The 23,584-nt window shown below is 40.9% G+C and overlaps 2 protein-coding genes across 4 annotated transcripts in view; one reads left to right on the forward strand and one right to left on the reverse strand.

Annotated features, from left to right (window-relative positions):
- KIF25 (kinesin family member 25) overlaps positions 1–16,508 on the forward strand; it is a 39,969-nt gene extending 23,461 nt beyond the window's left edge. For 2 of the 3 annotated variants that reach the window (XM_009092885.3, XM_030236383.2), the window contains exons 10-15: positions 4,227–4,376; positions 5,434–5,610; positions 9,527–9,678; positions 12,183–12,380; positions 14,771–14,926; positions 16,112–16,508. In XM_009092885.3, coding sequence (XP_009091133.2) covers positions 4,227–4,376; positions 5,434–5,610; positions 9,527–9,678; positions 12,183–12,380; positions 14,771–14,926; positions 16,112–16,269 — 991 coding nt within the window. In that variant the 3' untranslated portion in view covers positions 16,270–16,508. Of the gene's footprint in view, positions 1–4,226; positions 4,377–5,433; positions 5,611–9,526; positions 9,679–12,182; positions 12,381–14,747; positions 14,927–16,111 lie in introns of those variants that run through there. The other variant, XM_050972648.1, reaches the window with a different exon arrangement.
- The window catches only part of DACT2 (dishevelled binding antagonist of beta catenin 2), a 420,082-nt gene that overhangs the window by 184,493 nt on the left and 212,005 nt on the right, over positions 1–23,584 (reverse strand). The window lies entirely within an intron of this gene.

The raw sequence follows: 23,584 nt of genomic DNA on the forward strand, positions 1-23,584 counted from the left end.
TGGCTTTGCAGTTCCATTTTCCTGTTTTCTTTCTATCCAGCACCAAGTGAATGGTGTTTCTCTGTATAAGCAGTGAAACTATGGTTTACAAAATTTAGCAGAGCAGAAAAATTTGTAAAAATAAAAAAAAATCCCAGTTTTTTCCTCTGACCTGCTTCTGTCAAACTGATGTTTCTAATGGAAGATGTTGTATTTTTTCTTTGTGTTCTTTAGGTTATGCTTTATAACTTTTCTAGCTGCAGACATTGTATGATACATCTTTTCCAACAGTGTGCTCACTGTGAACATTGTGTGCAATGTGAAAGGCCTGCCAGGGCCACTCTCTGTTCTGGCTTTGTGTCCAGCACAGGCCATAGGAGGTGGTGCAGTCGATTCCTGGTGATCCAGAACTGAGCATTGTCAGTCATTCTACTGCTCCTTCAGGCACTGGGGTAAAACAGAATTCTGGTTTGAATACAAAACTGATCAGTAACAAGCACTAACAAATACATGGAATTACTTCTAGCTACTGAAGCTCATAAAACGTGATTTTTTTTTTTTTAATAACTACTGAGCCAACTTAAGCTACTCTTGCAAAGAGGCTTTGATGTGCATATTGTCATAATCCTTGAGGTTTAAGCTGAATTTTAGACGTAACTTTCTTTCTGCTCCTTTTTCATCCCTGTTCCAATACCACTTAATTATGTGGTAGGGTTGTCATGGACCTTTCACTCCCTGGAGAGGAAAAGATAGTCCCTTTCTATTCACAGTGGCATAGTTGAACAGTGGGAATCCTTGTTCCCAGCAACCTGCACATGGAAGTTTCCAAAGTTCCTTTTGTTAAAAGCATCCTGGAAGAAGTATCTTAAGGATACTCTGAATATTGGGAATTCCATATGCCACAGAGAGGCCCCCAAGGGCTCCCTGGCTGAGGGAAGTCATAGATTGCATTATTCTTGTTTACCAGTGATGAATAACTTCAGTTTCTTTAGCTGACCAACCTAGGGAACCACTTTATTGCAGCAGTTTAAAGAAGTCTTAAAACTACTGCTTTCTCTCCCTACTTTTCCTTTTGCAATGATCATATTTTTGCCTTGGTTGAACAGGTCCCTTAAGTGTCTTCAGACATATCTGATCTGTACCTTGATCTGCTGTACTTACTAATTTTTACATGGGGAGAATCCTGTCCTAAAAGCTAAGATTTTTGTATTCAGTTAGGAAATGTTCTGTTATTGAAAACAAAAGACCTGTCTTGTTCTTCCAGAAGTGCCGTTTAAACAGAAGCAGATTCTCAGGAAAGGCGAGTCTGTGCATATGAGCACAGCAGCCTTTCCACTGTAAATGGGAAGCAGACCTACTGAGACTGAACCTTGAACTTCTTTGCTGCTCCTGATTGTTTTAGTCTGGGTTCCAAAGTGGTCTGTAACAACTTTTAGCTCAAGTAGAAGGGAGTGTTCTCTCCTTTTCCTTATTTTTTTTATGTTTTTCTTTCTTAATGGATTGTTTCATTTTTCAGTACAAATATACAGGAAGAAAAGATTGTTCCATATGTAAACCAGATGAAGTATAGCAGGCTTCAAAGTTTACCGTGAGCCATACAGGGCAAACAGGGGAGGAGGATAACTTCTTTTCTTTACAGCATTGAAGAATCCAACTTATTTGTTTATTTTAAAGAATTAATTTCTCCTCTTTTCATTTCCTTTAACAGTGTTCTCTCCTAGAGGTAACTTTGCTAGAGTGAACACCCACGATCTTTTCAGGAGAGAAGTGCTACAAAACTATTTGGTATTTTAGCTTGACAATAAGAACTTGTCTAAAGAAGTCTATAACAGTTATATATAATAAAGTGGAGAAGGAAAAATATCAGGGCACATAGGTGAATCATAGTAAAAAATCTTCAGACTTCTCTATTTGAAAGCTTTATGCTGGAGCTAGAACTCAAATGAAGTAAACTATAATAAATAACTACTATATAGATAAAAATAAAGTAACCTGCTGCTTGTCCTATTGTTGAATCCCCCTGAAGTTCATTATCTCCTGTACCTGCTTAGATATGATACTGCTTTGGCCAGTTTTATCTCATTTGGGCTGATTGAAACACTTTTTTGGCTTTGGCAGAGAAGTTACAGCTGATTGATACCTGACTTGCACCTCTGTCTTCAATGTTACAATCCTCTGCCCACTTAATTTCTAATCATATAATCTGTATCTTGTCAGAACTATTTTGTCCATGGTGCTTACTGTCTTATAACTAGCAGCAGTTAAGGAAAATTTAAACAACTGGACTACAGGAAAGTCCTTTTGGAGAGACTTCTAAGAAGACTAATTCAGCTTTTCCTAAGGAAAAACATCTGGCTCCTCTTTAGGTTCTAAAGATCTATTTAATTTTGAAATAGGGCTAGAAGTCTCAATAAGTTACAGGCTGGCCAGACAGTGTGTATGAGGGGTGGAACTGTGAAAATTACTTATGGTTAGTCTTGCTAAAAACTATAAAAATTAGTGTGAGCTTTTCTACTGAGTTGTGTCAGCAGTGAATATTTCAAGAAATCCCTCATTTCAGATTTACTGCCCTAATTGCTATCACATTTAATTTTACTGTAGTGCTCTTTGTTTTCAATTACAGTTATATCATCTCCTTTACTTCATCAAATCTATGACTAGACTCCTATTTTATACTCTGCAGTGCATGCTAAAATCTGGAGGGACCTTACTATAGATTCATTGACTGCAACTTTGACTTGACATTCCCAGAAAAGGTACCCCGGTATTTTCTGTGTGTGGCTTATCAGCCCACATTTCTTTCCAATAAGTGAAAGCTTTCAAAATAATCCTCCTGAAATAATTGCTTCTAGGCATGTTTAATATGCATGTAAATATTTCATGACTTGAAACCATACATTTAAAACAATTAGATGAGGGATGTTCATTCAAATATGTTGGCATGTGCTTGAAACTACATTTTTGATATGAGGAAAAGCATCAGATAATCAAAAGCAGCTGTTTCAGGTCTGCCCACAGAGGAGGTAGCTTAGGCAGTGAAATTTTATTCCCTGGCAGAAAAGAAGCAAGCCCATTCTTGCAACTCTAGTAGAGCAGAAGTTTCTGCAAACTGTGAAGCGCTTCTTGTGTACAAAGGTTCTGCTAACGTTGTATCTCTGAACAAACAAGATAGTCCAGGGAGAGAGCAGTCCTGTCAGCATAAATGCACATCTTCCAGGGCTTTGGCTAGCACAGTACTGTGTCAACATCGAGCTGCTGGCAGGGGCAGCAGAGCAGGCACAGCCAAGGAGGGGCAAAACTGCAGCTGCACAGCACAGTGTTTGTCCTCCATACAAAGCAGTACTGTGTCTGGCTGCATCTGTATCCACCCACTTATTTTGCTTAAGATGTTGACTTTGATCTGATTGTGTCAGTAACACATTTTCTAGATAGGATTCATACATTTCAGTTCAGATCCCTGTGGCACAGACATCCACAATGGCACTCACAGCTGTGAACAATTCTTTCTCTATTCTTTTCAGTGCAGCCAAGAGGCATTTTCAGAGTTCTGTTCATTAGACATATTTATGTGTCTGCTTCAGAAGATGATGTTTCATAGGTGTCTGTTCTTCTGCACTGATATTGTACATTTTCATTTTCTACTTGTCTTTATCAGAGCAGTTCCTGCCACCTTTGTTCCAGAATAGTCATTGTGTACATGCTCATTCTCAACTGGTGCTCTTGGTTTAAAATTTGTGTCTCCTATTCTTAGGGCTGTCTTCTCTGAGGGCTATGACTGATGAGCCTGCCTGAAAAAGGCTATAAGAGATGAAGAGTTCCCAGCTGTTAGGCTACAAGTGCAATGGTTTGCAGCACAGCACTGTAGCACAAATCAGACCCAGAAATGGTTTACTTTAAAATGCTGTACTGTAAACTGCAGTGGTTCAGGAGCTGATCAAAAAGCAGCTCAGTAGTGCAAAAGCTGAATGTTGGGCAGGCAAGGAGGTCTAACTGCATCAATCATTCCAAGATAAGAATCCTCTAAACTTCTACTTAAAAGCATCCCTTCAACTCTACTTAAAAAATAAAATCTGTTTAGGTGATGTTATGAACAGTAATTACTGTCAGACTTTGAGATCTACAGAAAGAAATCAGGGGCCGTGTTTTTATTTTCTTGTTTGTGTTCCCATATTGTTTGGAGTTTGACTTGCCACCTAACAGACACATTTGATAATGGTAAAATAAATTACAGCACTTCTATTTTTCAGATACAATGTGTGTATCATGGCTTATGGGCAAACTGGAAGTGGGAAGACATACACAATGTTGGGACCACAGTTAGAGGGGAATTTAGCATTCGCCACAGAAGAACAATCAGAACTTGGAATTATTCCCCGAGCTACCCAAGAAGTGTTCAGGTAAAAACTAAGTAAAGGCTTTCTGTCAGTGGCAGTCACTTTAAACTGTATAGAAAGGATTAAATAATGCTTGTAGTGTATTTATTATTACAGATTTCAGCTTCAAAAGGTTAATATTTATAGCTTCTCTGACCACCACTTGATACTTGAGGTTTCATATAGATTTCTAGTCTCTCTCCTGCTTAATCCAATTTTATAAGACAATAAGGTTATGCAGTTTTAGTGTGTGTTATCTGTCCATCTGGCTTTCAGACTCTAATTAAACTTTTGAAAATGTTTCAACCATAGTTGTGGGAGTCCAAAAGATAATTAAGTTCCGAAAAGTTCTGTGAAAATTGACAACTGGAATAAATGAAGAGGATTCAGATTAGAACCCAGTCCCAAGGAAGAAGGATAGTAGAATTTTTAACTACAATCTGTTCTTGTTTTAAGGGTTCTTAGATATTTTCAGTTGAACCTAACAGAGGATTGAACTGATATGCTGCTATGTTACAGTAGAAGAACCATTAGAAGTTTTTCCAGCTAAGCTTGTTTGTTTTGGAGAAGGGTATAAGCTAAATCAAAGAACCAATTTTGTATGAGAATAACTGTCTAACTGTAAATACTCTCCTGAATAGAGAAGCCCTTAATTCATTGATTTTCTCAGGCTGTGAACAGATAACTTCTTCCAGATATAGTTTCTCATCTTTGTTCATTGCTTGCACTCTGCCAGATTTTATACTCTGAGTGCAATATCTGCCAGTAGAGAAATGGTATTAAAAAAAATCCTGAGGTGGGAGGCTAGTAAAAAAAACAAGCTGGCACAGCTGTTTGGAAAATTAAATTCTATTTACTTCCTTAAGTATAAATAGACTGTATATTCTGATTCTTCAAGTTAACATTAGCATATGGATGAGGCAATTCCAAGGCTGCAGATATTGAGTAAATGCTTTTATCAGATTATAATTATATTACAATTAAAGAATAGATCTCTATTTACAGATTCTTCATTTGGGGTTTGACTTCAACATTTTTGGACGTTTTTCTTCAAATTTTTTTCTCTTTTTTTATTTGCCAGGCTTATTTCAGAAAAGCCACCAGGAAGTTACTGGGTTGAGGTTTCTGTTGTAGAAGTGTATAATAATGAAATTTTTGATCTTCTGGCCAAAGACAGTTGTGGAAAAGTGTTTGGCGTCAAGCGTGATGTTGTCACAACCAGAGAAGGAAAGAGCGATGTGCCATTGCTGACGCACGAGTGAGTACACGGCTTGCTCCTACCATCCAAACACTATCTGGTGTTAACGCTGTGCAGAACTGTCACAAAATTGCATTATAGGCACCAGATTGCTTCTAAACAATGAGTCCTTACCATATGCAAAAGCAGAGTTCTGTTTCTGTTAGCTCAGTCTATTAGACTGCAGTTGGCTGCAAATGTCAAAATACTTCCAGAAATAAGTGTACAGTTACTTTGAGTTATGCTCCTGTGCTAAGTGCCTTCCACTCAGAATGCCTGAAGATTGCCGCATATGCTGTTGTTGCTGGATCCTATGGCATCTTGTCAGCTGTAGAAAAAGAAGGGATAATCTAGTCACAAAGCACTTTCCATTCAGTCTCATTGGATTATAAAATTTACAGATTATAATAGAAATTTACGTACCAGTTGCAAATTGTTAAGCAGCTGTAGGGTGTTAGCTTTCCCTTTATGCATCGGAGTTACAAAAAATTAGAATAAGATTTTAAGTGATCTTTTAATACAAATACCCATCTTAATATTACTTAATGTTCTGTTTTCATAAGTGGAGTTGTTAAAGCTGGAATTGTTTTGTTGGCATTTGAACTGGTAGGTCTTGAAAATCAAGGTTCTTCAAACTAAAAGCTAAGCAGCAAAGCTTCTCACCATTCACTTGTAAGATGTCCCTCCCCAGCATTGGGATATGCCAGGTTTGATCCTTATTTACACAACTTGACAGTGTAGGGAGAGCTATGCTTACTTTAATGCCTTCTTTTACTTACTAAGCATTACGAAGATTTGTTGTACTACTCATGGGAATGATTCTTGGCATTATGTAAGTGTGGCAAACAAAGCAAATGTAGCAGTGCTTTCTTGTTATATATAAAAAACTTACCTTGGGTAATTAGATGTTTAAAGTCATATGTTCATAAAATTTCATCCATTAACAAGAGGGATCCTGTTTTAAATGTCTCATCTTAGTCATGGCTGTATACAATTTGCAAAGAAATTCTGCAAGCTTGCTTGCACTCTGCATGCTCCATAAGAACATGGAATGAATGAAAAGTGACTGGAGCTTAAAGTGATGAATCCTTTTGCCCTTTCTGTCTGTGTTATGCTAACTAGTGGGTTTCTCTATGTCTCTATTCTTGTATTTCCTAACTGTGACTCTACTCCAACTTTTAGTATCTAGTTAAGGCTCTGCTGTCAAGGGAATTAAAAACTCCAGAAGAGGCTGGGAGCAGAATTTAACCTGTGTGTGCTGAATCTTTCTTCGAGGAGCTAATCTTTTTCCTTTGACTAGACAGGAAAGGAGCCATATGACTTAGAAAGTGAAGATGGGTACATGTAGTGTGGGCATGCTGGGAGTTGAACTTTTTCTGCTTCATCAAAACCTCTAAATACTTTTTAATTAAGGTATTTCAGTAACTAAGATGCTGGCCTGGCATAATTTTATTCCTGAAAAATGCCTGTTCCACTTCCCAAGGGAACTTTGCATAGTTAGTGGGTGACCAATCTTTTTTCATAGGTTTTGGGAAAGGGAGAGGTGAGAAGCAGTAGGACTTGTGCCATAGAGACAAAAAAAAAAAAAAAAAGAAGCAGCAATAAGGTTTCATTTGTTCCTCTAGTTAATAAAATGGCTGCTCAGTTTATTTCTGTAAATTTTAATTTATGGCAAAGGAATCGGGCGCCATGAACTAAAACTCTTAAAAGCCACTTATCTCAATCAGTTAATACTAAATTCTAATGCAAACATAAATAAAAACATGGACTTGTATCTCAATTACAATGCAAGCAGTGAAAAAAGTTCAATTCATAAACAGGTTATATTAATAATTACATAGAAAGGTTAATAAGAAAAAACAAAGCCAAACAAAGTAAAGGAATCATTGAATGAGGCCACCCAGCTGCCTGAAATCTAAAGTAAACAGCTGATGCTTTGAATAAAAACACATCCTCATTTATGATAATATTTCATCTAGAATATATTGGCCTGCTGGGTCTCATTGGCTTCTCCATATATCCACTAAAGTACAGTAGCCTCTTTCCTGCTAACATGTTCATCTTACTGAATCATGAAAGTCTCAGTCTCTTTCTTCTTTTATAGCTTGGTTGACTTTGGAGAACTTTCAGCATCAAATTTTTAGCGTAACCGCAACAGGGCTTCTCTTTGTAGAATCTGGTCCTGGAATGTGCGGCGCACAAAGCACGATGAAGTCGTAGAGATTATACTAAAATATTATTTCTGTCAGTCCTGCAGAGGAGCTACTGTGCCAAGCTCGCCACACTGGGCTGGGGGTGTTGCTTGTCTTCAAAGCCAGCTGCAGCTTCCCAGCTGTAGGTGACCAGCACTGACAGCACACCCTGAGCCCTGTCTTCCTTGGCAAATGCAGGGATGGGGCAGCAGCTTGGAGCACTGACCCTTTGCCAGCTCACAGCAGCAGCTTGCAGAATCCAACAGCCTGGTGCTGCATCCTAAGGCTGCTTCCCCCTCGGGCCTTCCTGTCCTGGCTGACTAGCCACTGAAAGATGCAGTTCAAGGCTTGGGAAGGCAGGATGGGTGATAGTCAGGTCACTCCAATGTAAGGCTCTGACTGTAGGAACTGGAGCCACTGGTTCTCTGATGGTAGCAGGTGAAACAAGCAGGAGGCATCCCTGGTGGGTGCCCAGAGGTAGAGGTGTCACTGTCTAGGCTGGCATGTGTGGCTCAGGATTGATAGGGGAAGTCTGTAGTGATTGTTTAGCTTGTGCAGGCCCGGATACACATGGAACTGCACTTAGCTGGTTGCTTCTCCAAAGTGTCTATAGATATGGAGTGGCCAAATGCTTTTCTGTGCTTCAGGTGCCCTTGCTTTGTTTTTTTGAGGAAATTGTTTTAGTTGAGTATAGCTTGTTTTCTTTTGTTCTTCTGTTTCTAAACTCTTCAAGTATGGTTCTTAGCATAAAATAAGTTTGTGCCTGGTGTGACTTTTCCTGAAATCAGCCAAATCTAAGTCTTAAAGACCTTGCCTTTTATCACATGCTAGCTGCTGCTGACTGCAGCATTGTGGAACCAAGCTTGTGGCCTGTCATAAGAGTTATTAATGGTCGTGCAGTTACAGAGCATTCAGTGACTAGGCTATGATACACAGTCATAATTTATACCCCCACCTAAAAACAACTGTTTAGATGTTCTACCTTCAATGATTATTGAGGAAGGCAACACAGTGAAAGAAAAGGGTAGACAGTCTTATCTCATTTGTTTCGGACATTGCAAACATAGGGAAAATCATAGTGGGTTTTTTCTTTACCTAACCAGTTAATTTCATTTTCTGTGTTTATTTCACTGTGTGTGCTAGGTCTTTGCCCTTAGATTGATCATTTTTGCAGTACTTCCTTTAACAGGAAAAGAAAACTGATAGTATGAGATAAATGGTCTATAGAAATTCTATTTATTCTGACATTGTACTCATTGAACAGTGGAACTGGACTTTTTTCCAGAGATTCTGGATTTAATTTCATATGTGAAATATGACTTCCGAGGCCCAGAGAAATTTTGGGGGATTTTGCCTAATTCTGTACCTAAGAAAGTGAGCTACCTCAGCATAAATTGGAGAAATCTACTTCTGTAAGACCAGAGATTCCAGCAATGTCTAAACCTGTGTCTTTTCTTCCAAAATGTGGAGATACAGAAATGTCTGTGGCTTCAAGAGCTGAGCTATAGTACCTCTGGACCTACAAGGCTTCTGCAGCACTCTCAGGACTGCATCACAGCTTTTGGCATGAATTTTCATTTTTATCCTGCCTGAAAGAGTCTGTTTGTTCAGCTCAAAACTGAGAGTAGTATAAGGAGAAGAGCAGGGAAATGGAAATGCTGAGGTTCTCATTCAAGTTTTCAGCTTTCTTGTGTGTGTTTTCCTGTGAGTCAGTTAAATATCCTTTCTGTTTCTTTACTTCTTAGGACAGTTGAAAATGCATCAGAATTTTTGCATCTAGTAAACAAAGGCCTACAGCTGAGAGTCACGCACCCAACACTGGTGCATGCTCATTCCTCTCGTTCTCATCTGGTAGTGACATTGACCATAACCACAGCTGTCTTTGGAGATAACTTTGGTAAGTAGGATGTTACTAAAATACATCTGGAGGCAGTTGTTTTTAGAAAAACAGTCTGTGGACTGGGAGGTTTTCATTGCTTTTTCTTCCTTTTTTCCAATGTTTGATACATTCCCTCAGTTCTTTTCCATTTTTCTAACTTCTGCTTTCCTTCTTAAATAACAGACCATTTTCATGTTTGAATGCTACTCGAACTTTCAGTTTCATAAAATCTTAGCACTTTTCTTTATATGTCTTGACTTCCAGAATTGTTGAAGTTTTATTGCATGAGACAACTAATGAATAAATCTTATCAGAAAGTCATAAGATATAAGATAATAAAGATCTTGATAAGGTACATACTCAAATAAAGTAGTTAAATCACTTAGAATGAATAATTACATGTCATACAAAGTTTGTGGTTGAGCTAACCATAAATTTTAGGGATCATCTTATGCTTCTGGATGAGAAAGAATTGAATTTATTTACTCTCTGCCTTGCAAAAATGTCCTTTAAATTCAGAATCTTTTGAACTGTTAATAATAGGCCATTATGAAAAGACAAAATACTTATCCTATTTATTGTGGCAACATTGAAATTTCTGCTTTCCACTACACACCAAGTTTATTGGTTGAGAAACAACTTTCTTTTGGGGCTCTTAGGGGTAACTTTGTTTTCTTTTGCTCATGTTATAATTAGGCTCTCTGCTTTCAGTGCTATGGTCCATCTCCTTCATACTCTGCAACAACAATATGATTTTAGAAAGTGGGAAATATTTAACATTTTTTCCCTTACACTGCTATCAGAAATTAAACCAACAGAAAAGCAGAACAAACAGTGCCCTCTCTTGCCCTCCCTTGCCAAAAGACACAGTTAATTTATAAGCTGCAGCTCCAGCATTCCCGATGTTAACTCTAGTCAGCTCCAGATTCTGGTCAATTAGACTGATGGTACTTTTTTAAACTCAGTGCTTGCACCATTAGCATAGCAGCCATCTTGTCTGGTCCAGAATTCCCTTTGCCACTTCTAATTGCAGCCACCCCACCGTGCCATGTTGCCTGGCAGCAAAGCTCTGCAGAAATGTCTAACTGTTGTTGAATGCAGACTCTGGCTTTTGACTCCCCGCATGTGGGTGAAGATGTGGACAGTAAGGAAACAGAGAGGGCAGCACTGCAGCTGGGACCTCATTGCAGCAGTGTGTGACAGCACAGCCTGGCTTGTTTAAAAGGAAAGGATCCTGATTTAAAAGCCAGGTGCCATTGTCAAATATCTCTATGTCAGATATATTAGTCACTAAAGAAAAGTTGTAAAGTCTGTGATGAGTTCTGCACCTAAAGCTAGGGTTGACAAGCCAGCACTTTTTCAGGTGTGATTAAGGTATTTTGCATTAGCATTTTGATCAGTATTTGTTGTTTGAGGAGAGCTGTTTCTTAATATCATTGTCTAAAACAGAAGAGGAGTGGGAACACTTAGTTTGACACTGTATGGCCTGAAGCCATTTATTCTGTGTAAGCCAACACAGCTGCTCTGCCCACACTGTGAAGAGCTGGCTCAGGGTTTAGCAGCAACCTACTTGGAGAAATACAGAGCTATGTAAGGCAAGTCAGTCTGCTCTTTAGTCAAGTTTTGCAGTGGAAACTTTCTAGTCTTCCAACTAGAACTCTGTAAGCACCCAAGGAGGTCTGTTGTCTCTATGACCTGTAGCAGAATATGTGCCTTTTATTCTTTTGTTCTTTCAGAGAGAGAAAGAAAGAGATAGATGAAAACCAAAACACTAAGAGAGAAAAAAAAAACCAAAAACAACTACTTTGGGAAATTAATTTTGCATATATTCCTGCTAAGCTAATGTGAAAGCAGCTTTCCCGGACAGTATTTGTCTTCCTTCCCAGCAAATAGAAAAAGCCAGATGCTTCTGCTGAGGAATGATACTAGTAGGTAACCAACCTGATCAAGTGGGAATAACACTCTTGAGGCTAATAGCTCATTGTGTGGCGATCTTGCAGTGGGGTATGAGGGCTGAAGGAAGTCCAGGGGGAGCAGCAGCAAAGGACAAAATAGAAAAGCAGGATAAGGATTTTTTTTTTTTTTGCCAGAGCAACAGCAGGTGATGTTTCAAATACATAGAATCTGTTTTCAGAGCCTACTTCTCCCAAGCATCTGAATTTGCTCTTTGGTTGCAATTAGTCTAAAACTTTTAAAAAAGCCTCTTTAAAGTCCTTACTGGAGTCCCATTTCTTGTTTTCCACACAGATGTGTCAACAATGGGGATATTGGATACAACACAATCTACACCAAAGCTTGTTAGCAGTTGGTACGATCAGTTTGATGGGTAAAACTTTAAATAAGATAGAAAAAGTCATTAAGCCTGCATCCAAGCCTGCCATGGATTCTGGCTTGTACATTGCTACTGTTAGAATAGCCTGAAGCAGCAGATACTGTACATTGCCCTATTGATGCCCCACTTTTTCCCCATCTCAATTTTCAGTGTCAGTGAGAAGCTCTCTTTTGTTTTTTTCATTAACCAGGTACTTTATGGGAAGATGAACAAACCAGTCAGAGACTAAATAAAGAGGCTTCCTTCACCTTTCCACAAAAAATGAGAGACAATAAATCCACCTCTTCTTCCAGAGCCTCTTCACCAGTGCAGCTTGAAGCAACTGAGAAAATGAAGCAAGTCAAAACGAGACTGCAGCTGGTGGACCTGGCTGGGAGCGAGTGTGTTGGTAAGTGAACGTGTCTGTTCGTGGGCATGGATCTTCATGGATCTAGATCACAATAAATGCCTTAGTCCTTTATGGAGGGATACATGCTGCTCACTCAGGGGTGGTTTGAACCCACAGATCTTGGCATAAACAAAATTTTGAGGGCTGATTGATCTGGTTTTACGCTGGTATAGTTTAACTGAAAGTATGGCTGTACGAGCTTGAAATAAGCCCAGGACAGTTACCCCTATCATAGATACATTACTTGTTCAGACTACTTTTATTAGGCCTGTTTTTCTGTTCTGAAAATTAGCATGTCTTTGGTACAGAAATGTTTAAAGGGCATAAATTATTTAAATATTACAAATATCTGTAATAATTGATATCACCGTGTGTGGATTTTTCTGCTTTATTGTGGAAAAAGTCTTGGAGGAAATTAGTGTTGAAAAGATAATATTGTTTTCATTGTTTCTTCAAAGCATTTTCTTCCTACCTCCTCTATGCACACAATAATTTCAAAAACTTGATTATTTCCTAAAGGACAAGCTTTCTTACCAAGAAAAACCATGCAGCCAAATGTATCATTCCAGAAATAATGTTTTGAAAAGTGAACCAGTATTATGAAAGAGTCTTTTACTTTACTGCCAAGAATTCTTGCTGTTGCTCACTGTTAAACTTTTGTTCTACAGAGAAACCTAATATAATACATTATTTTTTCATTTGCTCTAAATGCTGAAAACATGTAATTGAGCAACAGGGTGTGTGTTTGTTCTCTCAGTTAAACCAGGACAAACATTTCCTTGGTTTGGGGCTCAGCAGGCCAGATCCTCCAGTGAAGCCAGAAGAGCTGTGCTCACATCAGTGTGAGATGAGTTAGTGACAGACTGACCTCTGTCATCAGATGTGCTAGTGAACATACTCTGCTGAAGTGAGGGCAGTGTTAACTTGTAACTGTTTTAAAATGTGAGCAAATCTAAGTGAGCAGCAGTACCCCAAGCTTCTGGCACATGTCAGCACCCAGCCCTCTTGGCTCTACAGCTGGCCTGGGTAATTTGCAGCAGTTACAAGCCAATTTGTCCCTTTTTAGCAAACTGTGTTTCACTTTGAAAATTCAGCTAAGATGCTTTATCAAAGTTCATCTAAGCAAATATAGATAATCAGTAGTTTAAACATGTACCCCCTCCCCAGTTTTCTTCTTTAGGGGGATAACTGTTATCCCAGGATAACATATCCCAGGAGTCCACTTTTCCTTGATATACAGGAAGCCTGGGGATGGCTGTATATATAATGACCCCAGTAAAGTTACCTGGAGATTCAGCCTATCTTGGATTGTTATCCACCCTTTGTTAGGGTGTTCCAAACTGTTTTGCTCTGTCTCTGACAACTGGAGACTCTACCACTCCAACCTCATCCTCTCCCACAGTCACAGTTCTACAGCCCTCCCTGTCCAGACTCCTGGGGTTTTTGCTATTACTGTACTTTTTCACATATCCCTCTTGAACACCCCTTTGCTAGAAAATGCTGACCTAAGGGGAAAACAAGATCTCTAGCCACTCTCTGTACCTGTCTAGAGATAGGAGAGTAGGCAGTAGAGGAAGCTGTTGGCCTCATCTGATCCCACTGTCATCAGCTCTGCCTGACATTGGATCATGTGCTCTGGGTAAGAAGTGACTGAGGGTGCATCTGTACCTCATCCACTTACCCTCAAGAAAGCTTGAATTTGAACAATATGATGGTAAGTGCTAATAGCACATTGCTCTTCCCCAAATAGCAAAGGTAAGGACAGCAGGAATTAATTACTCCTAATTGCACCCTCATCCAGACTGATCAAAGAGTTGAGCTTGCAGCACCTCTTTGAATTGGTGCAATGTGTTGCATAGACCAAATCTTTACTGTGTTGCTCAGGGGCAGCATAGCTACATACAACCATGCTGGGTGGCTGGTAGTAGGGCACCATTTTCTTTTATCCACTTCCTTACAGCAAATCATGCCATGAAGCACCACTCCATTGGCTTTGGTGAACCCAAACACTTCACACTTGTGGCTGTTGTACAGTTTTCTCTCTGCAGCTTATGCCATCAGTGTCTTGTCTCTTTTTCCAAAAGGATACAGAAGGGGCAGCTAACTATTATAAAATATGGCGGAACAAAACAGGCTTCTCTTTGGGGCCATCGTGGACTCGTGTTTTCAAAAGCAGTGTTGACTTGTCTGATCTAAAGGTGTTCCTACTCTCTTGGTTCCTTGTTCTTAATATATACAGAGCAAAAAATGCATTATACACCTGCAGAGATCAACTTTAACATGAGATGCTTTGGACCATCTGTAGACATTGAACTGTCTTTAACCTTTCATCCACAGTTTTGAAGCAGATTTGCTTCATGTTAGCAGTGCCTTTTTGTACACTGTACCAGGTATGTCTGGAGTGACAGGGGCAGCACTGAGAGAGACCTCCTTCATCAACCGCAGCCTGTCTGCCCTGGCCGACGTTCTGGGAGCGATAGCAGAGCAGCGAGCTCACGTCCCATATCGGAACAGCAAACTTACACACCTGCTTCAGGACTCCGTAGGTGAGAGATCATATTCTGACTCTTGTTCAACAATATAGATTTCTTATCCTGGTTTTTCTTCTTCTTTGCTGTGTAAACTAGAAGATGATCTTATACTCCTTGCCTGAATGTGCCCTCCATTTCAAAGACTGGCTTGGGAGAGTGTGAGTACACGGTGACAGCTCTGAACTCCTGAATCAGGCTAAACTGTGCTGTTTCCAAAGCTCAGTTGAAGAACAAGATCTCAATGGGATCATGTAAAGGGTAAAAATTGCATTTCACCAGTGTTTCGTGTCAGGTACAGTTTAAAAGTTAAACTTCAATCTTTATTACTACAGGGTATAATCACCTGCTTGCACATTCCTTAACATTGTGCCCTGCAGCAGCAAGACAAAGAAAGAAGACAGGACATGGCACTGTGCTACAATTTCCTTTTGTGTTGGGGTCACTTCCTCTTCTTTAGCTCTTCATCAATGCAGAAGCAGTTTTAAAGCAAGTGTTATGCCTGCAGTAATGTCAGATTTGTGTCCATATGTGTAGTACATTAGTCCATTTTTCTTCAGCCAGAAAATATTAGCCCTTATGCTTTTAATCTGTTCAAGGCATTGACAGTGAATGAAGTAATTCTTCAGAGTTTCTAGAATACTATTAATTTTTTGCTTAAGCTTAGATTTTCACTTAGTACTAGAGTCCCTACTGTGACAAGGGAAAGCCAAAAAATGAAGTGAGAGCTATGTTGCACAGGCACTGAGCCTGATTTTAACTGTGTCTGTTGTATGACTTTGGTGAAGTGTTGAAAATGGCCATTTCTTCCTTTGTTTAATCATTGTCTATAAACTTCAAGTCTGTTTTGTTTTATTGTCACACAAGCCATTTTGCCATTACCCTAAATTTACAAATATTTGACAGAACTGAAATTTAAGTGTCCAGAGCCGTAACATGCCTGATGATTAAGTAATGAAGCTAACAGGGGGAAAAAATCTACATTACAAATTGTGAAACACTTGGGGGCAACTATCATATTGTTAGATATAGACTCCCCATGCAGGAGCTGTCTGTTTCAACAGCCCTTTTCAGGAGCAGTCTTTTGCTTCATGAAAGCAGTGGTAACCTGTGCTCACCGTTGTGTATCAGTATGGTAACAATGTATAACTTACTGAAAATAAGGAGGTAAATAACTATGTTTTGTCTTTCCCCTGCTTTTAGGAGGTGATGCTAAACTGTTGGTGATGCTGTGCATCTCTCCTGGCCAAAAGTACTTAACAGAATCAATGCAGTCTCTGGGATTTGGAACTCGTGCTCGGCAAGTTCAGAGAGGACAAGTCAAGAAAAAAAATTTCCCAGTGCCGAGTAAAGGAAAATAAAACCTAAGACTCCTATGGATTAAAGTATCATTAATGAGTTCCTCAGACTGAAATGTATATTGTTGTTCTTAAGCCAGTCTTTTAGATATCAACTGCCAGATAAAATAAACAATCCTCAACATGGCATTAGTAACCAATAAACCTGCTAATGATGTTCTTGCTCCAAAGATAATAGCAAGTATTGACAACAGCTACCAACCATGGTGGCATGGTAGAGAAATAAACTGGGCTTTAAGACATGGCTTTGTTGATGTGTTTAATTCTACTTGCCCTAAGTCAACAGGACCCTGATTGAGGGTGGTTTGCTTCTGACAGGCCAAGGGGGCATTCTGTCTTCTCAGTAGAAGTCAGGAGGGTAAATATCATTCCAGTGCTTCATGGAAGCAAGTGAAATATGTCCTCCCAGCTCAGATTAAAATGACACATATAATTTTTTGACTGCTCTGCTATCTGGCATGGATGGGGTCATTACTAATGCACTAGCAACAGGTAGGAGTGTAAAGGAACTCAGCAGCTGTACTGAATGGAGTTTTGTTCTCTGGTTTTAAGTAGGAAATAATGGCATTACTGAGATGGAGAAAAATAAGTAAGGCTATATCTGTTATCCCTCTGGAATGTAGCTTAGAAAGCAAATGAGGGATTATACAACTTTTTGAAAACACACTTAAGTTAAATAGTTGGAATGAGTCCCAGATCTGCTGAGTTCATTAAACCCACAGCTTTGCCTGTTTGGGGGGTATTTTTGCTTCATGAATGCTGAGAGGCTCTGAACTAAAGATCCTAATGGGACCTAACTTCTACTTGTACAACTGTTGTAGTAATCTGGCCTATTGTTTCACTTGCATTTCTGAAGCAAGTTAAACACATCACAGCCTTGATGCTGTGCCTTCAGATTAAAAAAGGATAACCGCACAAATAAAACACCAAACACCAGCTTGTGATTTGCTGTTCGTCGCCTGCAAGAGGCTTTCACCCTTTTACACCACTGGTGAGACAACATCATGCAGGGTTTGTGAATGAAGGGACCCTGGCTGAAGTTTCAAGAAGTTTAAGCAATGTTAGAGGTGAGAAGTACGTCCAAGGTGAACAACTGGGATCAAGCAACATCTGATGTGTTCTGTGCACTAAATTACTGCTCAGCAGAGGCCTCAAGAGCCACTCTTAATTTTTTTTCCACCAGCAATTACTCTGCCCCTACACTGGGAGAGAGGTCGTTGTTAGGTCACTGCAAGAAGGCTTAGATTGCAGTGGCCTGCCCCAAAAGCTGCAGTTTATAGTACTCCAAGTCACTTAACCTTCACAAGCACAAATATTTATCCAGAGATTTTGTAGCATACTATTATTGGAATTTCACCCTTGAATATATAACAGCTGCTGTGTTGCTTGCAGTGCTCTGGTGCTCAGAACATAAGTATTGAACCAAAGAGCTGTAGTAACACTTGCTTTCCTAAATAATGTCATGAGGGTAAAAAAAGCCTTAACTTTACCTGATTCCAGCAGTAACAGAGGAGTAGAAAACCACTCTGGCCACAGGAATTTAGGAAGCTGAGTGGTCAGCTTCCTTAAAACAATCTCAATTGAGAAAGTGTCAGAGCAAGGAATGTCAGCCTGGTAAACAAAATGCAGGAGTAGCTTCAAGCTCACCTTAGTCTCTGGACAGCTGGGTTACTAAAGCAGCCTGGATTACAGCTCAAAGAGAGATTAAGTAAAAAGGGCTGATTCCACCAGTAGTTAAAAGTAAGTTCAAGTATTTTAAGAATTTGACATTTTTAAGTGTTACATAGAAGTGCAACTTTCCATGAGCTGTTCTTTCTTTTCTTTTTCTGAAAAACTGCCCTTCAAAACTTTGGATTTATTTATGATCTTTGTAGGAGATCTTTGTAGGAGAAAAGCAGCTGTACTTATTATTGAAGCAGAGAAATAAACCCCTCAAATATGAGCAAAAAGGTTAAGTTTCTACATTAACATTAACTCTGCCAAACCGAGAGTATGCAGCATTCCCTACTCCTGTTTTCCTTGTCAGAATAGCATATCGCTCACTGTTTGACCTGCACAACGGAGTGTACAGGATATGCAGGGCAGCAGGGTTAACATTTTGTTCTAACAACTTTCAGGTTTGGAATTTCCTGAGTTATAGAGATGTGATTGCTCAATCCCAATGTCAGAAGGGAAGAAGGGTAAAAGTTGTAAGGGTGAAATGGCTTTACTCACATGTCTAAGCTGAATTGCCTTCTGTCCCAAGAGTCACTCAGGCCTGCCAAAGGAGGATATTCAGACATGTAACTTATGTCTTGGAGAACAAGCAAAACAGCATGTGCAAGTCCCTGTACTTCTTTGCTGTCATTTTTCAGTGTTTCGGTCTTTTGTGCCTTGAAATTACATCTATTTTAGAAAAGGAGATGTGATAGATATTCACAGAGCTGACCTCAAGGTTTCCCTCATTGACTAAAGCCCATCCTGATAAACCAGTCCTCACTATCTTGGCACTGTCAAGCTGAAACACACATACCAACACTGAGAGAGAGAAAGAAAAATGATTGAAAGAATTCTGGAATATTGAGATAGAAGGGCATAAGCACCAGGGAAAAGGTAGTTGTTGTTAAGAATGCCCATGTAGTCTATATGCTAAAACAGCTTTGATCTCTGCAAGGGCAGGGGCACAACCAAGTGAGAGTAAAAACAACAGAAATCAGGAGAAGATCCTTTCAGTGAAGTCCATGAGTGCATAATGCAGCACTCAGTTGGTGTCTTGAGGCACTGAAGCTGGAGCACTCAATCCTGCTTCAGACAAGTCCCTGGGCCACTGTCTCAGAGTGCTCCTCAGTACAGACGGGTGCTGTTTCCTATCCGTGATCCACATGCCTTGATGGCAATCAACATGTTAACCTTCCATTGCTGGGCTCTCATTCTCCTTCCCTGGGCCCCAATTTTCTCTTGTGACATTTCAGTTGGTGCTCATCTATGTCACACCTTGCACTGTGCCCTGGCTGGCCCTAGGAAACAGGCACACATCCACATGATGCTGCAAGGCACCACAGACCCCAGCTACCCAGGGACTGGCCTTCAGGAGCTCCTCTTGAATTTGTGCCGCTCCCTGTAGAGGAGCTGAGCAAATAATTTCAGCAACAGTATCCAGAAACCTCCAGCTCCTCCTCAAAGAGGCTGCCCACTGCAGAAACCACAGCAAACACAAGAGAATTTGCTCTCGTGAATACTTTTGGTACTCAGCATCCTGGTTTAGAGTCCAGGTGGCCAAGGAGCCAAAGGTGTGAAGCCTGACCAGCACAACACCTGCCTGGGAGGCCCAGGGTCCCACAGTCATGCAGATATACCCCAGAGCACCTTATTTACAAGTGGAAGCAGCTTCCACACTACTAACTCATAGGCCAAGCATCCTCCCAGAAAGCAGAAACTTTGGATCCAGTTCAAAGACAGACAAATCTTTGAGCTCCTGTCTCTTCCAGTACATGAGAATGCCCTGGTTTGAAGGTCATTTAGCAGATCTGGGGATGGAGCAAGGAAAATAGAACTCCACCAGACCAATCCCTAAGGCCTTATAGCAGCAAGTGCTTGTCTAAGGTAATATACACAGATATGTGTACACATAAACCTACACAAAGTTAGCAGAAATCTAGACTTATCTGGAATCACACAATGACCTTTAAAGTACAAGTCCAAAATTTGGCCCAAAAGTACAGTTTAGTGCCCAGTTTTCTTTGTGGATTTATCATTACAGACTGAATTTATCAGCTGAGGTTGGTGGCTGGCTTTGCAGCCAAAAGAAAGGGATTAACAGGAAAGATCCACTTTCATCAATAACTCTGCCTCCCTAGACTACCAATGGATTCCAGGCAAAGGGTTTAGAGCACCAGCTCTCCATTTGCTATAGCCAGGGAAACTGATTGCTCAAGGACTTAATCTTGAAGAACACACAACTGCTGTGGAGGGTTTTCACTGATGTTTTTCAGCCTTGAACCCTGCTGTGCCTGCCCAGCTCTGCAGTGCTGGTTCACGTACATTTCAGCCTTTGCAAATCTGCCCCCAGCTCCCTTGCAGCAGTCAGCTTCAGAACAGGGCAAGGTTGCATGAAGTGATGCAGAGCAGATCACATGGCAAAGGAGCAGGTCTCCACCAGTTCTACTTGGTCTCCACCATGTTTTACTTGGCACCTGCAAGATACATCTTTGTGCAGGGCAGTTCTCCATATTTAGCTCTGAATGCTAAAACCACACTGCAGTTCACAGCACTCTGCATCCCCTCCAGACAAGGCCTTAATCTTTTTGATCACCTACGAACATTCTCATCAGCAGAGCCCAAGAAAGCACTGTGATCCACCATTGCTTAAGAGAACTACATATCATCAAGGGGTTAAAACAAACCAGTAATCAAACCAGACAGTGTCTTTAGCCCATTCTTAAACAAAACCTTGACCTATGCTGACATTTGAAAATTATATATTTAATTTCCATGTGTGGCTTCATGTTTTGGCAGCAGCCACACCACAAAGAGAGCCTGCTTTTAACCAGGCTAGAAAAACCATAATCAGCATTGGAAGGTTCACAAAAATTTGTTATTAAATTGCTGATTCCATTTTATGAAGCACTTTTCCAAACCCTTGCAAAATGTGAGGAACAAGCAGAATGAAGCGGTTGCTGGAAAAGGCTTTTGGCTCTTGCTAAGAAGAAACAGTCACAAGCTGATGGGCTGCTCACAAGTCCCTTCCAGCCAGAAGAAGCAGCAGCATCTGATCACGGAGCAGCAAACAGGCCCAGAGTGCAGGGATGCCAAAGGTTCTTCAGCCTTTCACAAAACCAACTTGGCATTTAAACAAGGACGTTAACCATAGCCCCAGCCAGATCAAAATGCCACATATCATACAACGGAGGGAACAGGGGGCTCTAGTTGAAGGACACGAGAGAGGAAACATTGCCTACAACTATTTTTGCCCTCTTGTAAACTCACTTTTATCAAACCAGGTTTTACCTTGCAATGTATCTTCCCTTTTTTATTTTGTTTATTTTTCAAAAATCTAAGATCAAATTTGAGCCTTCTTGAATTCATGCACATGTGTCATGAGATTAGCACATCTTATCCACAGATTTTCAGACCTAAAGTTGCACCTCTGCTCATTTTCCTTGGGGAACCTCAGTTAAGTCAAATTATTACCCCCTTCTTCTCCCAGCTCCCCTCACTTCATTTTTGCAAGTATCTCCTCCATCCCGTATCCCCTCTCACTCTTTCTGTTACATGAAATTGCTGTTCTGCCTGGGATGAGTCAGTGCCCAGCCGTTCACTTAAAAGCAGCACCAGGAGTGCTTTTCCCTTTCATTTTCCTCTGGACTTTACTTATGTCCCTCTTCTACATAAAACAAGACAAAACAAATAAACCAAAGGCACCACCAACAAAAAAGCCCCACCCCACTACTATAAAAAGTTTTGGAAGCCTCACCAGAAGCTTTGAAGATCCAAAAGACAGAAGATGATAGCTCCTCCTTCACTTCAGATGTCTGGGTTTTTTGTAGCATGAGCCTCCTCCACCTCCTTCTGAGCATACACACATACACAGAGACTTTGCCCACTACTGCCTCTGGGCTGTTGTTTTAAATTATACAAGCTTCAGGAAAAACACACAACTCAATTCAGAAAGAGGAGCACTTTGCAGGGCAATTGATACACTAGTGAGCACTGCTTCTTCAGGCTTTAGTCCTGGGCCTCCAGTAATTCCAGCCTTTTGGCCAAGCAGCACTAATGTTCCTGTCACAATGTGCATTACACATACTCTAATAAGTTTGTTTGAATTTGAGATCTGTGTGCCTGCATTTCTTTTCTCCTGACCCATGCTCCACACCCTCCCCAAGGCAGGTGGCTTGGTATGGGTGGATGCATGCACTCATCCCTGTGCTACCTAGAAAGGAGGTAGATGAGGAACCCATGCTGCTCTGATGGGCTCTGCTGCCAAGGCAGAATCCATGGAAAATAGTTAGCAGGTATTTACCATGCCAATGTTCAGTTGGCTGCTAATGCAACCAAGCTTAGGCAGTCAGATCTGACAAGTTATTTCACAGTGTCTGACTTGTGGAAAGCACTTCCCAAAAGAGACAGGACAAAGTTCACAAGAGGCATTTCAATATTGCAGTATCCAAACAGGGACACCTTATGGAGATGGCACAGGGCTCAGCCCAGAGGGACAACAACCCAGGTGTTGGGAAGGTGCCCAGCAATGCAAGAGCCTCTGCCTGGGGTGTCTCCAGTAAAGACAAGGGGATAAAGGGCATTGTACCTCTGGACAGCCCCCAGTGATGCTGCTTTATGGAGAGATGTGCCCAGTCTCCATCCAGAAGAAAGGCTGATATCTGCTTCCTTACCAGAATCTGGTCTACCTGCTAAATTTGGCATAACATTTGCAACAGCGAGGGGCAGGATGTAACTGTGATGCATGAAAACAAGAAGCTGTACCTACATGTTCAGCAGCATCTGCTCTTTTGTTTGCCCATGTGAACAAGGAGAGAGGACTTCTGATGGACACACTGATGTGGGGACCACCTGGCTGTAAGAAACTCGCAACAGCCACTTTAAGGATGTGGAATGCAAGCAATAAGCCTACAGTTTTCCAGCACAAGTAGGCCTGTATTAAACTCTTCTTAGGACCTTTGTCCCATTAACACCAAAATGTCACAACCTTTGCAGTCCCAGCCGCATGCCATGAGCCCAGCTCCTATGGCATACAGACAAAGGGCAGAAGAATTGGTGAATAACAAAAATGTTAAAATGTGCAGTTGCATGGGCACATGGAGCAGAGGACAATAAGCAAGCTACCTGCACAGTTGCAGGAAGGATCCTGAGAAAGAAATCTTCCCAAGTTCCACAGCAGGGAAATGCAACACCTGAGGAAGCTGAGCACACAGGTACTGCTCCTGATCCTCAGATCACCAGGCCTGCACCCAGTCTGGTTGTGGGCCTTGTATGAGCTTAGAAGTAACTACAGGTATTACCTCAAGCCATATTCAGGCCAACAGAGCAGCTGCTCTCTCCACTCATATTTCTCCATCCAGCTCCTCTTACTGAAGGTGAGTATTCCTGCTGTGTCTCTCCTGAAGTGAGCCCTGCACTGCCATGGCATGGTGAAGTAGTCCCTCTGCAGAACATCCCTGCTGTGCCAGGGAAGGGGCGGTGCCACTGAGGATGCCTCTGCCTGTTTGCAGGCAAGCCTGGTGCTGCACAAGGCAGGAACAACTGCCTTTGCCCAGGACATTGTTTTGGAGATACCAGCCAAGCACAGAGGATCCCAACATCCCCAAATGCTCTGGGAGAGACA

This window comes from Serinus canaria, chromosome 3, assembly GCF_022539315.1.
Source record: "Serinus canaria isolate serCan28SL12 chromosome 3, serCan2020, whole genome shotgun sequence".
NCBI classification, from domain to species: Eukaryota; Metazoa; Chordata; class Aves; order Passeriformes; family Fringillidae; genus Serinus; species Serinus canaria.